We start from the raw sequence: 15943 nt of genomic DNA, 5'->3' as shown, positions 1-15943 counted from the left end.
TGGATATATTGAATAAAGGATACTGAATATGGAGTTGCCATGCAGAGGGAAGATCACACAGAAGATTGATAGATGCAGTCAAGGAGGACATGCAGAGGAGGATGCTAGGGATAGAGAGAGATGGAGGCAGATGATCTTCTGTAGCGACCCCTAAAGGGAGCAGCCGAAGAAGAGGAGAGTAAGGAATATTACGCCCTCTAGCGGCTCCTTAAAAAGTATTTTATTCAGCTATAAAATCTGAATATATTAGAAACTGCAAGAAATCTGAAAGATATCTTAAAACTTTTTCTGTTAATTTATATAAACAGATAAAACACGTAGACAGTCTGTTATTCCCATCAACTGGCTTTTCGTTTTCAAAACGAATTTAGCAGTGCACTGTATTGCATAACTCTTATTTATTTATTTTTTTAAATTATGTCCTTTCAAATAACCTGTCATGTTGTCGCAAACTGTCCCACATTTTATTGGGGCGTGCTTTACGAAAAAAATAGGTCAGACGCGGGGAGGAGTCGGGGTTTGTGATGGGTGAAAGGGAAAAGTTCAGAGGTCACAATTTTGTTGTCTTTGTTTAAAGGAGTGGAGCTCGATCTCACATCACTCTTCCCTCTTCCCCGAGTCCTTTCTAAACTCTCCCCCGGGTTTCTACCCTCCCGAACCTCTCCCCTTCTACCCTTACAACCCCAACCCTCCCCCCGATCACCTATCAGCGCACGAGTCAGGTGAGTTTGATTTCGCTGTTTGCTCTTTTTATATTTGTTATTATGATCAGAAGTCGCGGAAAGAAATCGCGCCCAGCAGTTAGCCGCGGTTCGCTCTGCGTGCTAACAGGCCGCGTGATGATGAGCACGCAGTCTCCGTGCTGACTGAGCTCAATAGCTTGGCTAGCCAAGGGGGAAGTTTTATTTTAATGTCTCCTTTATGGGCATGTTTTATCATCTTTATCGCCTACACTTGATTAAAACTGGACCAATCTACCTCGCTATGAAGACCACCGATAACTAGCCAGCTGTTTTGTAACGTTGACAAATTAAGCTAGCTAACTAGCTAGCTAAGTAACGCACGCATGCTCCATTCATTTTTCCAGCTCGACCACAATGCTAAGTGGCTAACAGGTTCACAACTAGTTTTTAATAGTTAAATGATTTGAGTTTAACTAAAACAACACGGCCAAAGTGTGCCACTAAATGTCTTGTTTTTTACACGGAAAATTGTTGTGTGCGTGTTTTATGAAATTTAGGTCCGGTTCGTGACAAGCGTGTCCGCATGTTTGTTGATAAACTTGCATAGCTAATGATTAAGGCATCGTTAGCGTATAAGCTATATGTGTTTTAGTTAACATCGAGGCCTTTCCAGCGCCTGTTTAGAGTCACATAAGCAGCATTCAGATAGTTGGAAGTAAATTCACCTACCCTGGAGAATCTAGTAAAAGTCCTTGGCCATATTTGTCTGATTCATCTTAGTACGCATCAGTATTCATAAGCATTAAGGTTAGCATATGCTATCTCCCAAATTTATTGTGGACTATTTTTTCGAATCCTCTAAAGTCACGAAGTGGAATTAGTCTTTTTTTAAATGTCACACAAACACAATATGTTTGGAACTGTTTTATCAGGCCGTATTCATTCAGCCAACAGATTCGTGAAATTTCAATTTCAAAATTTAATGTTGTGAGTTGGTATAATTAGTAAGATAATTGCTTAGTAAGATGGGTGAATGGGATCTACGGGCCTTCAACATTCAATAGCGAAATACTTGGTGTGCTTATTTACCAGCATCTTGGAACAGTATTTTAGATTATATTTGTCTCATTTAATGAATGGCGGCTCACTCTACACCATATTTCTAGTTTAATGTGTGCATATTTTTCTGTGTTCCTTAGATCCATCTCAGTGACCAAAGACCTCAGTTCTGTACTGACCTGCAGTTGCAGTCATGGACTCCGGTGTGATTGAAGGCGGGCTCAATGTCACCCTTACCATTAGGCTGCTCATGCATGGGAAGGTGAGGTCATCCATTGACAGCTTGTGTCTGCATTTGATAGTGTATGACGTTTTATTTATGAAAATTAAGCCTCCCCCTGAGATATACTGAAGGCAGGGACATTAGTAGGATGACTAGGGATATTGCCTCAGTGTTACAATCCTGCATACCAAAATAAGTGTTTTCACTTATGACTCAGCTTTAGTTTATACCTTTAAAATCTCCCGTTTAAGTGTTTGCTGAAATGATATTACACAAATATATTCATGGCATCACTGTCCAATGTATTAAAATCTAAAATCGGTAAACAGAATATGCTAATTTCACTAATCGATCTGGCTTTATGACAGTGCAAAAGCCACACGTGGCATCTCTTGGGTCCTAGAGTAGCCTGTTTGTTTGTTGTTGTTTTTTTTAATTTATTTAGTTTTTAAATGGTGGTTTAAAATGTTGGTATGTCATGTCAACAAGGAAGACAAAAAGATTTTCCAAAAACTTTATGCTACCACATTTGTGTGTGTTTGCATTGGTATTTGGCTTGGCAAAGCGAAGGATTATGGATATGCCTATGCAGACATGCTTGCTTGCAGTCCTTGAAAAACCAGCAGCATGTAGCGGGATGGTTGTGATGATATGCGTAGGTTGAACGTGTTATGTTCTGACTTGGGTCTTCTCCTGCAGGCTGAAAAAACCCAACGACAGCAGACACAAGAATAGCCCGCAGGCCGGTTGTTCCAAATATTTTTAACATTGCCACCTGGTGACAGTAAACGCCTACAACATGTAGATGATGGTCTGCAAAGCTGCGCCTATGCTCTGCATGGGGCCAACTCGCAGTCGGCTCCTTAACTTGTAGCATCTTACCGCAGCCTGGAGAAGTGTAAGAAACCCACAGATGCTGTGTGCTAGTTTGCCTCCTGGATCTCATTTGTTGAGTATGTGGAGACAGACCGGACATACAAATGTGGATGTTCATGATGGATCAGGCCAAATGTTCTAAAGACGATTAGATGAAGGAGTTTTAATGATCAGCAGGAGATTAATGAAAAATCCATCGTTATTTAATGACTGTGACAACTGAGGATTTAATAAAGGAATGAAAGTAATAACTTTTTGTGTCTCTAAATTTATTTATTTTTAATTCCCTATAAGCTAAGCAGACCGTGTCTTGGGAGCTTTGAAACTCTGGTAATAAAAGGCAAATTCAAGCTAATAACATGTGATCTTTCCTTTTTTAGGAAGTTGGAAGCATTATTGGGAAGGTAAGATGCTGTTTAAATGAACAATTTTCATTTTCAGTCATCGAAGATCTGTTTTTAAGTTATACTAAATTTGTCTTTATTGTCTCCAAATAGAAAGGTGAATCTGTGAAGAAGATGAGAGAAGAGGTGAGGTGTTTTACACACAGCTTCTTTTTTTGTATATAGTAGCAAACAGTAATATGTAAAGTTATACTTACTAACAGGCTACAAAAGGCTCCAGATCACTCATTTTATTCTTTACTTTTCTTTGTAGAGCGGAGCTCGCATCAACATCTCAGAGGGCAATTGTCCTGAGAGGATCATTACATTGGCAGGTCCAACCACTGCCATATTTAAAGCATTCTCCATGATCATTGAAAAGTTGGAAGAGGTAGATTCCATTTTTTCCTGACCTCAGAGAGGAAAAAAGCGACGACTAGTCCAGTCAGAATGTGAATGAACCCAAATGTTTTGTTTTTTTGTTGATCAGGATATCAGCAGCTCGATGACAAACAGCACAGCTACCAGCAAGCCCCCGGTCACCCTACGCATTGTGGTGCCTGCCAGCCAGTGTGGCTCGCTTATTGGAAAAGGTGGATGCAAGATCAAGGAAATTCGAGAGGTGTGCACTACAAAAACTGTGTTCTCTTCAACCTCAGCCAACTGTCACCTTTCTGCTTTAGGTTATAAGGCAACACTTGTCTCTGCATCTCACTTTCTTTCATTTGTGTATTTCAGTCAACCGGTGCTCAGGTACAAGTGGCTGGAGACATGCTCCCCAACTCCACGGAGCGTGCCATCACCATTGCTGGCACTCCCCAGTCGATAATTGAGTGCGTCAAGCAGATCTGTGTGGTCATGCTTGAGGTAAGCAGTGAAGCAGATGAAGTGGCTGTTCGTCGTCGTTTCAGATATATGATCTCTCGGCTTTTCAGCTGCTGTTTATTAGGCTCGGACAAGAGTTTATGGTTTGAGCTGATATTATTGTATATATAAAAACACAGATACTGTTACACTGCAGCTGTGTTTAATCTGTATTAATGATTATATAAACAGATGTAAAACATTATGATAAAATGGATATCAGTGTATTAACAGATCCTTTGTCTTTTGTACAGTCTCCCCCTAAGGGGGTCACTATCCCCTACAGACCCAAGCCTTCAGGATCACCCGTCATCTTTGCAGGCGGACAGGTACATGCGATACTTTGGAGGGAATCAGTAGATGCCAGAGTTTGGGTTTTTTGTGTGTGTGTGAGATATTTGACTATGGATTTTGTTACATACTTGGAAAACCTGATTTGTGATGAAAAGATACTTAAGTCAGAAGAAGATGAAAGGGGAAAGATCATGAAAGCAGGTAAAAGAGCAGCTCGGATGGATTTAGGTTAGACAACGGTATCTGCTAATTTTAATTTTTTTTTCTTTCTTTCTTTTTTTTTTTTAAAGCCATACACAGCAGACCTAGAATAAAAGATTTTTGTTTCAGAGCCTTGAATTTCCTCCCATTTCCATGGAGCTTTTCATTGTTTTGAGCATCAGGTTTCAGAAGTGAGGTGGTCTATTTCCTACTAATGTTGGTCTAAACCAAAATGCTTTCTGGTGCTTGTTGGCCTAACATTAAAGCTCTTTTTATCCTTCTAAACACCTTTTTTTTTTACATTTCTTTTGATAAAAAAAAATCTCTCCTTTGATTTTCTGTAATTCTCCTGTAACGCCTCTAAATATTTCCTTTTTTCCTAGAAATGTGGAGACTTTGGACAAGGAATCTATTTTGATCACTTTGATACTTATTTTAATATTATCCCTTTGGCTTTCCCTGACTTAATGCAAGCAATCTTATAGCTTGGTTTTTAGGTCTTGTTTGATGATAAAAATCTTGAAACAGAACACATTAAATCTTCTAGGTTTACTTATCGACCTGTTAGGAGATTTGCAAAGCCTCCTTTTTTGAATTCTTCTTCTTTCTGTTTTTTCCTAATATTTATTCTGTACTCATTCCCAAAACCTGCTGGCTGAGTAGTACTGGGTCATAATTGTCCTACCATAACATGTAACATGCCTAACCAACACACTGATTCATGCGTGTTGTTAGTAACTGCGACTTTATGATGGGGAAGAGATATTGATGAGCTAATTAACCTTCCTGTCGTCAAAGTGTGACTGCAGTAGTTATATTTAGTTCCATCTCTAGATGGATATCTGGAAATGAATGTTCATGATTTGTTTCACATTCAGTTGTGAGCAGGAACAGTCTGTGTGGACTGAAAAAGGAGGATTGCATTTAGCAGAAGGCCCAGAAAATTGGCTCTTTCCCACAGCAGACTCTGTGACAAGTTCCCAGATTGGGTTTGGTGACGCTAGACAATGAAAGGTTCTGTTGGCTTTTCAGGCCGCAAACGAGGCTTTGATGTGTTTTGAGAGAGATTTGCTTACCAAGAGTGTTGTTGCTGGAGAAATGAGCTGCCCAACAAAATCAGATGTGAGGCCTATGAAAGCTTTGTTTTCATTTGTTTCAGGCATATGCCGTACAAGGACAGCACGCAATTCCACAGCCAGATGTAAGTGCAGTAGATATTTTTATATGACCCCCCCCCCCCCACCCACCCATAATTACAATATGTACAGCTGCCCACCCGCCCCCACCACATTTTACAGCCTGTAATTGTAGCTGAACCTGCCCCTGTTTTTTATTTTACCTTACGCTGACATACTATTGTTAGTGTTATTCTATGTAGTTCATACATTCACTGGTGATGGTTGTTCTTTAGACAGACGTTTGTTTGTTGGTCCAGACTCTCCACTGTTGCATGAATTGTAAACTGTTCCTGCTGCTCACTTTTCTGTCTTTTCCCTTTTGTGCTGTCTTGTTTCACATGTCTGCTTCATTAATCTGTCCTAGATAAACGTACTGTTCTCTCCTTTCTCCCCCTTCATAATTACTTTCTACAATGGCCACTTGTCGCTTGATTCAATTAATCTTTCTCTCTCTTTTTTTTTAATGAGTTCCATCAGGAGCATTGGATGTGATAGACTGTGTATAATTAGTCATACCTGCCACTGACTATTGGCATCAGCGCAGGGAGGTACCAGCCAGAGACAAAATAAAGACTTGTAACACTTATACAGTTTAATTATGCTTGATTATTATTATTATTATTATTATTATTATTACATAATGAGTTAGTCATTGCTCACTCTGGCAGTTTTGGCTCATACGCACATAATCGCTTCCTTAGAAGTTCCTGTGCTGCTGGTACAGAGTCATGCTAAGATTGTCAGTTTATGTTCAGGTGTGTACTGTTGCTGGTTAGGAAATCACCTGCATATTGGGAACTTTGTCCCTTGTGTAGTGTGACTTTGTCCTGACCCTGAAGACTGCGAGAAAGCTTTACCAAGACATGCAGCCTGCTCCTTGGAGGAATACCTATGCGGTACCTTACATAGACAAGCCATAATTCACATTGTCAGACACCAGTGAGCTATGTAGTAAACCTATGAAGGATTAGAGGTCCTCACATCACAAAATTAAGTGATTTGTGTGAAATCTCCTTGTAATCTTTGTGTATCTGTCTTTACTGATTGTGATTCTCGTTCTGTTTTTTCCCCCCCTCCTCTTCCTGTGTTTTCCATTTCCTCCGTCTCTCTCCCTGCCTTCTCTCTCACTCTCACAGTCTGCCTCTGCTGCTATCTCTCCACAGCTCACCAAGCTTCACCAGCTGGCTATGCAGCAGAGCCCGTTCCCCATTGCACCGAGCAACCAGGGATTCACTGGTATGCAGCGCCGCAACGCCCACGGGCTTTGAATGCAACATTTTAACTGCTCAGTCTTTAAAATTCCCAGGTTTACAGATCAAACACAGAACGTGACAAAACGCACGTTCACACATCCTGCACTGCTAAACTAGATGTAATGACAGCTGCTGGTGGTTGTGATGACACACTGAACACACTGAGGGCATTTCTCACATGTTTACAGAAAAGCAGCTGACGTGTGGAAAGCCCCGTGTGGTCTTTTGTTATTTTCTAATCAAACATCTTAATTTTTTTGCCTTTTAACAAATCGCTTCGATCTTGAGTCAGTGTGAGTTGACTGTGTCAGTAACGTAGTATAATTAGCTAATGAGTTCATTTCAAATTGATTTTGGTGACTTAAAAATGATCATAATTACAATTTTACCTGCTTTATGCTTCATGTATCTTAAGGACCTTCTCTTTATGGTTCGTTTAAAGCACTTTCATGTTTTCTTTGTCAGGGATGGATGCTTCTGCTCAAACCAGTTCCCATGAGATGACCATTCCAAATGATGTAAGTCCTTCAGGAAGTGAATTTCATCCCAAACACTATTAAAAATAACACTGCATGTTGGTCAGTGGAAGCATCATTGGTTGTGTCTGAAGACTAGAAAGACTTTTTCACACATTATCTTTAAATTTTTATTATTTTTTTCATTTCTCAAATGCAGCAACCCGCAGTAAATGGTCCTGCTCAGGCTCATTTTTACTGTTGTTAGGGCTGATGGAGTTGCCTGGGTAGTTCGGGCAGGGTTTGCATATGACACCCACTTGCTGTGGGTTAGAAATCTACATTTCATGTTAGATGTACCAGAAACCTCCTGACCACCTGGACACAAAGTTTAAGAATTAGGACTTTTAGTCATGTGAACAAGGAGAATATCACAGGACTCTATGCTTTCCTGTGAAAACACCCTTACAGCTTCCATGGGAATTAAGAGGCTGAGGAGCAGCCAGTAGCTGATAATCAAAGTGTCAAGCATGAGTCTACCATGAACTCGTGTGAATACCGAAGTATTCTAGAGTCAAATGTTGAGGCCGTCTGTCTGACGGATAAAGCTTGGCCAAATGTGCTTCGTACAAGCACGGCAGTAAATCTACAACAAGAATGGCTGAAAAAGAAAAGAATTGGTGTGCAGTGGCTCAGAGTTTAGATGTCAATCTGTTGTGGCAGCACCTTAAGAGACTTAGGAATTGCCATAAACTTTGATTAACTGAAGCCACGTTGTAAAAAAGAGCAGGCCAAAAGGCACAGATGAAGTCATAAAGAGAGCGACTGCTTCCAGGTTACTGCTGCTAAAAGTGGTTCAGTGAGCTACTGAGTCATCGGTTGTACTGGGTCGTTTTCCCCCTCCCCCCAAAACAGGACTGCAAAGAGTACTTTGAAAACTATTTTCACATGACTCTGTATCTTTTGCTACCCCTGCATTGATTTAAATCATGCATTTATTACAGATTTAAATCCCACAGAATTTTAGTGGGGCCCAGTGCTTCATCTGTGGAGGATTTTTCTTCTTGTTAGTCATGCTGTTTAAGAGTGAGCAGGCCCTGCTTAGACGCACATACGCATAATCGCAGCGATCAGTCATCTGTATCTCTCTCTTTTTTTTTTTTCTTTTTTTTTTCCTCCACTAGCTTATTGGGTGCATCATTGGCCGCCAGGGAGCCAAGATCAACGAGATCAGGCAAATGTCAGGTGCCCAGATCAAGATTGCAAATCCAGTGGATGGATCGACCGACCGCCAGGTTACCATCACAGGCTCGCCTGCCAGCATTAGTCTGGCGGAGTACCTCATCAACGCCAGGTGAGATAATAAAGAAAAGAACTTTAACTCTAGATGGGTAATTGATTCAGTCATGGGGTTAGTTTCAGCTTAAGTCGACTTATTTGTCTGCACCGGGGTGGTTTACTTGAAATTGCAGGGGCTAGATGTAAAAGTCGGGTCACGTGGGCGTGCCTGAAAGATTATTTTCTGTTTAAATGTAATCTTTCAGCACGTTTCACTCCACTAATGCCGCACAGCTGCAGTAATTACTGAAAAGCTTTATTTACTTTGTCACACAGATAGCTCGACTGCATCCACCCTTACTCTTTGGATTTATGTGCAGATGATTGATTGTAGCGATTACTGGCTTTTCTTTTAACTCCTAACCATCACTGTGGTGTTTGCTAGCTCTCTGTCAGTCTGCACTTGTGTCGGTTTCTTTTTTCTGTCCTCCCACACTGATCCATCACTAGATATGTTATTTATTTTTCCTTGCTGATTTGTAACTGATGCTTTCTGTCTCGTGTTTTGGTCACATCCCTGAGTGATTTTCCCCCTACACCCTACCCCCATCCCTCCTCCTGCCCCTATCCCCCCCACCCATTGCTCACCAGCCTGCCCTGTGACCCATCCCGACTGTGTTGTCCCTCTCTCCTTGTCTCTCTTTCTACAGTGTAGAGTCCTCTAAACCTCCTCCCTCCTCCTCCTTGAACCCTGAACAGACCAGCCTGTGCCCTCCCTCCACCTCTACTACTACTACTACTACCACCACTACTACTACTACCACCACCACCTCCTCTGCTGCTACCTCCTCCTTCTCTTCTTCCTCCTCCTCCTCTTCCTCCTGTGTGGTGCCCCCCACAGCCTCCATTCCTCTGTCCTTGTTGGCTCCAGGGCCGCCTCCTCCCTCCTCCTCTTCCTCCTCCTCTACCTCCTCCACCGATTCCCTGCTCCCCAGCTCTCCTGCCTGTGTGTCGAGTCTCCTCAGTCTCAAGCCCCTCCCTCTCCTGGCCCTCCATGTTGTCAGCGGGGCCAGTAACCCTGCACACCCAATTCCCACTGAGCCCAAAATTGCCTCAGAGCTGGGCTCCAAGTCTAAAAGGCGAAGGCTCTCCCCTTACTAACCGAGGAAACATAAGTCATCTACTACTGAAGTACCGACAATGCTCCTTATTGTCCGTACCTGCACTTGCTTTTGTATCTGGCTGTGCCATGCCACGCTTACTACCGAACAGCCCATTGTTACAAAGCCAGAAAGATGGTCGACGACGCCATATTTCTAAGATAGATAATCTGTAGCTTGACTTCACTCGTCTGCTAAAGAAATGACATGTTGAGTGCATTATATTTTTGAACAACTTTGAACTTAGCATGGACAGGGAATTATTTCACTGATTAACTGAAGCATTTCTCTCTTTGTGTAAGCTCTGCTCAGGTAGCGGCTCTCTTTAAGATGTCACATTGTATTTATGAGAAGTTTTCTTGTAGTGAATTTTAAGTGACTGTTGTTAGCTGTTGTAATGGATTGCATCTTGATGACTTTATTATTATTATTTTTGCTTATGTAAGAAATTAATTCAAAGTACCCTCAGGTATCAAAGCCACCAAATCATCCTTTTGTCATGTTGGTACAAATACAAAAACGTCCATCTGCTTTAGCTTAAAGCAGCTGATTTAGCAAATCATGAAAGGAATAATTTGATCTTTTAGGGAATATCTGGTCACCTTCTTGCAAAGAGTTGGATGAGAAGACCTAGCCCTCTCATTAATCTTGTATGAAGCACACTCTGTAGCCAAGAGTTCCTTAGACTATTTTATCTCATGGTAGAAATGACAAGCCCGACTCTACATAAATGAACAGCCTAGTTCATTAGCTGGTTTTTAAGAAAGGAAATTCACCAATATGTAAATATTAGTTCCATAGCTGTGATATTTGCAGATGATATTGTGATCTGTAGGCAGATTCAGTGGAGGTGTGAACTGTGCAGAAGAGGAATGAAAGTCGGTAAAAGCAAGACGGACATGTAGTGAAGGTAGATGAGTTTAAATACCCGGGGTCATCCATCCAAAGCAACAGACGAGGGAGGTGAAGAAGAGAGTGCAGGCGGGGTGGAGATGAGTGATGAAAGAATAGCAGCAAGCGTGAAAGAGAAGGGTTAGAAGGCAGTAGTGAGGCCTGCTGCGATGTATGGTTTGGAGATGTTGAAGATGGAGCTGCCATAAAAGAGGGAGACTACAACGAGGATTCATGGATGTAGTGAAGGATGACATGCAGAGGCTCGGTGAAGATCCCAGGGATAGGGTAAGATGGAGGCAGATGATCGATTGCATCCGAAAGAAGACTTCAGCTTCATAACGTGAAGTGTCACTGCTTACAGAGCTGTAAACGAGTAGCTTCGGGTTTTAGAACAATAAGGCATTAGGCAGGCTTTGATCTCGTCGGCTAGTCTGCAGACTCGGTCTTCAGGGGCAGCCGCAAATTATTCAGGGCTTCCGCTGTAGCCACATGGGCCAGATAGCAGATAACAGTTATCCGGTTCAGCATTTCCAGTTCTGTGTGCCTGTAATTGTTTACAAGTGCAGATGCATTTTTGACTCCAGGCCTCGAGGGCCGGTGTCCCTGCAGGTTTTAGATGTGTCCTTGATCCATCACAGCTGATTTAAATGGCTAAATTTCCTCCTCAATATTTCTTGAAGTTCTCCAAATGCCTGGTAATGAACTAATCATTTGACTCAGGGTGTTATCTAAAACCTGCAGGACTCCAGCTGTTAAGGCCTGGAGTTGACCTGACGTTGAATTGGCTGTTTACATTACATTTAGGGAAAAGCAGTCCTCCTCTTTCTCTTCATAGAGACTATTTGCATGCATCCACAGCCTGTGCAGAGTTTGTTTGGCTTGTGAAACTTGGGTTATGAGGGCATCTGAGTTTTCAGATAGCGCCCTTCATATATTCTTCACTGTGATGTGGTGGTTGCAGAGAGTCGGGCTTGCGGTTTCCTCTCGGTTGCAGTTTTTGTGCTGTGCAGAGTTTCATTTAACCTAGAAGGGCTGTATCAAGTGGCACCAGAGTGAATCATCTCATCCAACTCTTGACCAGTTCTTTAATGCGGCTCCATTTGCAAACCAGTAAGTTTGATCAGCTGTTGGTTAAGAGACCCTCTCACTGGCAGCAGGAGCTCAAACTGAACATCTAATTTTTGTTTTTCTACGTATAATCATAATTTTCCTGCTAAATGAATCCAGATGATTTTATCATAGTTATATATATATAAATGTACATAATGATATTGTTGTTTATCTTGTCTGTCTGATTGCATGCCTTACTCTCTCCCTCCCTGCTCTCTGGGTGTCTCTGTCTGTTTCTCCAGGCTTTCCTCTGAGGCCACTGGACTGGCAGCCAACTGATAAGACACTGCATCTGCACTAAATCTCACTTTTATATCATCGGCTATGATTAAGCAGTCAATGCAACTATCCAAGTTAAGAGTTTATATATTATACTGCCTCTTCCTCATTTAAAAAAAAAAAAAAAAACAAAAGCAAAAAAAATTATGTCAACCGCCACTGATTTGATCCACTGAGTTCATTATTTATTTTCTTTGTTTTGGTTTTAGTCATACAAAGCAAATGATTAGGTTTTAAATTCCCTTTTTGGAGTCCAGTCAGAGGTTTTAATGATTTGTTGTTTAGGCATTTTTCTTTTCTTGATGGATATCTCGCTCCTTCCATTTCTTTCTTTGCCATCAGAGACATGAGTTGGAAAAACTCTGAATAGACATAGATTTAGTTCTGTACAGTCAGCTTTTTTTTTTTCTTTAAAAAGGAAAAGACAAAAAAGGAAAAATAAAAAAGTATCAAAAATAAGAATAGAGTGACTGTTTTATTCTGTGTTTATATACGCCCCACTCCTTTTTTTAAAATTGTTTTTCTCCTCCCCTCTCTGAGATCCACCTGTCAGTTTGTCCATTTAATACCTGTACTTACTTGCTTCAGATATACACAGCATTCTCCCCCTTTGTCACTGTTTCAATTGAAGTGCTTGTAACATGGATTGCACTTGTGTCACTGACGAGAACACGTAGCTGTACATGCACCGTCACAAATTATATTTGGTTATTTAGTAAATGTTCTAACACTCAGATGAATTTATCCAGATAATTTAAAGTGTGTATGACTCCGCATGTCACGTTTCTTCCCTTTTACATGTCATTCCTAAACCTTCCCGCTCCTGTCCTGAGATCATGTGTTGATATTTTGCTGGGATGGGAGGTTTTGTTTTGTTTTTTGGGGATTTGGGGTCGGCTTTAGGGATTGGAAGCAGAGGGTTCTCCTCGCTTTTTTTGTAAAGACTGATTATATACTAAAAGTTGGAATATTTGTTTTAAATGGAGGAAATATTTTTTTTTTCTTAACTACCAAAGTAGGGTGGTGGGAGGGGGGGGGGGGGGTGAACTCCTGGATACTGATCTGTTAAATGTAATGAGGCTAAGAAGTGAAATCACTGATGCTCTGGAAGTAGAAAAGGTTGTGCGTTAACACTAGTTTCCTGCTCTTTGCTCTGCTCAAGAATTTATTTTTTATTTGCAGGAAAGGAAAAACTTTTGTGCACGTTTATTTCTTTTCCTTTGAGACTGTAGATCTGGGTGCCACGTTGTTTAAAAAGAATACAGAAATAAAGATGTGAAATACTTAAACCACAAACCCTCTCGCGAGTTTTGTCACAGTGTGAAAGGAGAGTGAAACCACACGTTTGGTTTACAAGTTTGAATTTATTTTTAACGGCATTTCATTTTTTTTCTTTTTTTAAATATAGTTACGATAATGCAGTATAAAATGCCAACATTTAACAGGGTTGCTTTCAGTGAGCATCATGGGAAACATGAGTACCTCCACGATTGGACAATAGAGGGCAGTAGTCTTGCTTTTTGGCAACATTTTAATCCTGCAGGAGGATTTCTAGCTTCAAACCTTGGGGGCCACAATCTGTAAAATCTTTCTACAAATATAAACTGCAAAAGATAACCTGTCTCTTTCTTTCTTTTCAAAGATGAACAAAATAAGCTGCCTTTTTGTATTTTTAGCTTATAGAGTGTGACCTGATCAGTCATGGATTCATGGAATAACGTGATGTGCTGTTGTACGGTCAGATTCAGGCGCACATTAAGGACATTTGCCAAGGAGAACAAACACAAACAAGGGTTTTAGGTGTCACAGTTTATGACGCAGCCCTTACAAGAGTGAAAAATAACCATTGGATGGCGAAGTTTTCAGCCGGCGAGGCCGATGATTATGTTGAGAGTAGACTATAAATAAAATTGGCCAAATTAAGTAGGCATGAAAATGGCAATGTCTGGGTCCAAAATGTTCACATTTAAAGAGATAAATGTTGAGATGTAATGTTTCTGCCAGAGATGAATCAGTTACTGGACACAAACGGGTTTTTGCATAAATGATTTTCGGCTTCTAAAATTACCACGCTGTAGGATCTGTATTGGCGTTTCTTGTGCCTTCAGTTACTCGGTACTGGAGGGTGTAAATTTCTGCAGATGTTCTCATGTTAGAGCCGAGACACAGTTTGACTTCAGTAAGGTGTCCCTACTATTTCACTCGCATGCTTTTTCTCAATGCTATAAACGGGGGAATATGTTTTAAAATGACCTTGCATTTTTAAATACAGTAAACACGTGCGATAAGTATTTTTAAAAAAGCTCATCTGTCCTAAAAGAACCCGGCTGTGAGACCAGAGCAGACATATTGCTTTTCCTTGTTCACATGTTTGTTCCTCCTTTTCCTGTTTGGATGCTCGGACATGAACAGCAGCTACAGTACATTCTACTACCGAGAGCTTCAAATAAAATAGTTCCACCTAATTAGAAACATCAGCACCTTAAATTATACAATCTCACATTTTAAAAATTTGTTCATTTTACATCCCATATTTACACCGATATTAAAAACAGAAGTAGAAAATGGAAACGTAATCTATGACACGATTTATAAATAAAAATGTAAACGGCACAAAAAGATGTAAACATTGTTTTCTTTCTAATAAATTAAACAGTGCATAAGTTGTTGTTTTTTTTTAAAGACGACAAGTCAGAAGATTTCATAAATTATAAGTAAAAAGAGCGACACTGGTCGTCTCCAGTGATCGTGACATTTAAATAGTTTCATGATCATTTTCATTAGGACAAAAATAAAAAACGGACATGAATTATGATGGAGGACATGAAAACAACATGACAACAGACGGTGCAGACGTCGCCTCTTTGATCGAAGCTTGTGTCGCTGAGGTGTCATTTGATGCGATTTCAGAGAACAAAAGGTGCAGTCACATCGCCGTGCTGCATTCATCTCCAAAGGAAATGCGACTTTCCTTTTTTTTTTTTTGTTTCCTTAACCAGGATATGTGGTTAAGAACACATTGCTCAATTTCCTGCCTCTCTGCGATGTCCCTGATAATGACTCAGAGTTTCTAAGAGTGAAGGAGGTATTGAGAGGCCAGGTCTGCAGGTGGTGGAGTGGGTTAGAGGTGCCCGGTTTTCACCAGTTGGCTGGAGGTTGACTGGGGTCTGCAGTGCACGAATGGTCCAGTTCTGCACTGTCACAGTCGGAGTCATCATACAGGCCCTGGTTTGGAGGAAAATCAGGAGTCAGAAAATGAACAGATTATAGAAGGATAATTTATCATCTCCTTGCCAGAAAAGATGTTTGTGTATCTGGCAGATATCAGACCTCTATACTACATTTCACTCTTTCTGCCTTACCTCATAATTGGGGTCATTTGAGGCGAGCTGCGTCTTGACTTGTTGCAGAATGGCTTCTTTTTCAGACAGACCATCGGAGCCCAGCTGAGTCGGGTCAGACGGGTCAGCAGGAATCTCCGAGCCCTGAGACAGCAGGTCGTCGCTCTTGTCATCCAGTCGCTCGTCTGTGTTGGTGCTGACCACGTCGGGCGTACCGCTGTGGGAGTGGTCAGTAGTGTTGCCCTCCTCACCGTCCGAAACCGATAGGTTCTCTGAGCTAAAGGTCGACAGGGACTGGCATTTGGTGATGCTCACAGGCCGCCTGAAAGGGTACGCAATATGAGAATACGCATTTTAATGAAAATCCGCAAGTATGTTAGTGACCATGGCTAAAGGATAGTACATACAGATA

At 41.1% G+C, this 15943-nt stretch overlaps 2 protein-coding genes across 10 annotated transcripts in view; one reads left to right on the top strand and one right to left on the bottom strand.

The window, feature by feature from the left end:
* Positions 1–458: 458 nt before the first annotated feature.
* LOC309706916 (poly(rC)-binding protein 2) lies at positions 459–13486 on the top strand (the record flags this gene model as incomplete). Of its 7 annotated transcripts, none has more annotated exons than XM_082533913.1 (13): positions 459–722; positions 1883–2004; positions 3222–3245; positions 3339–3371; positions 3499–3615; positions 3715–3846; positions 3963–4091; positions 4343–4417; positions 5743–5784; positions 6925–6997; positions 7480–7532; positions 8654–8823; positions 9458–12139. In XM_082533913.1, the coding sequence occupies exons 2-13, from the start codon at positions 1936–1938 to the stop codon at positions 9906–9908; spliced, it is 1368 nt and encodes a 455-aa protein (XP_082390039.1). In that variant the 5' UTR covers positions 459–722; positions 1883–1935. The 7 variants fall into 7 exon arrangements, with proteins under 7 accessions (XP_082390039.1, XP_082390035.1, XP_082390034.1 ...); XM_082533908.1 differs by lacking the exon at positions 9458–12139 and adding an exon at positions 12154–13486 and having other exon boundaries at positions 473–722; XM_082533907.1 differs by lacking the exon at positions 9458–12139 and adding an exon at positions 12154–13486 and having other exon boundaries at positions 474–722; positions 6898–6997.
* The window catches only part of LOC309706915 (mitogen-activated protein kinase kinase kinase 12-like), a 29134-nt gene continuing 25852 nt past the window's right edge, over positions 12662–15943 (bottom strand). For all 3 annotated transcript variants that reach the window (XM_082533904.1, XM_082533906.1, XM_082533905.1), the window contains exons 13-14: positions 15553–15853; positions 12662–15415 (exon numbers count right to left, since the gene is read on the bottom strand). In XM_082533904.1, the coding sequence (XP_082390030.1) occupies positions 15329–15415; positions 15553–15853 (388 nt within the window). In that variant the 3' untranslated portion in view covers positions 12662–15328. The remainder of the gene's footprint in view (positions 15416–15552; positions 15854–15943) is intronic.

The sequence above is a fragment of the Aulonocara stuartgranti genome (genome assembly GCF_965226115.1).
Source record: "Aulonocara stuartgranti genome assembly, chromosome: 5".
NCBI lineage: Eukaryota > Metazoa > Chordata > Actinopteri > Cichliformes > Cichlidae > Aulonocara > Aulonocara stuartgranti.
Note: the sequence above shows the minus strand (reverse complement) of the source record. Positions and strands in the feature narration are given on the sequence as shown.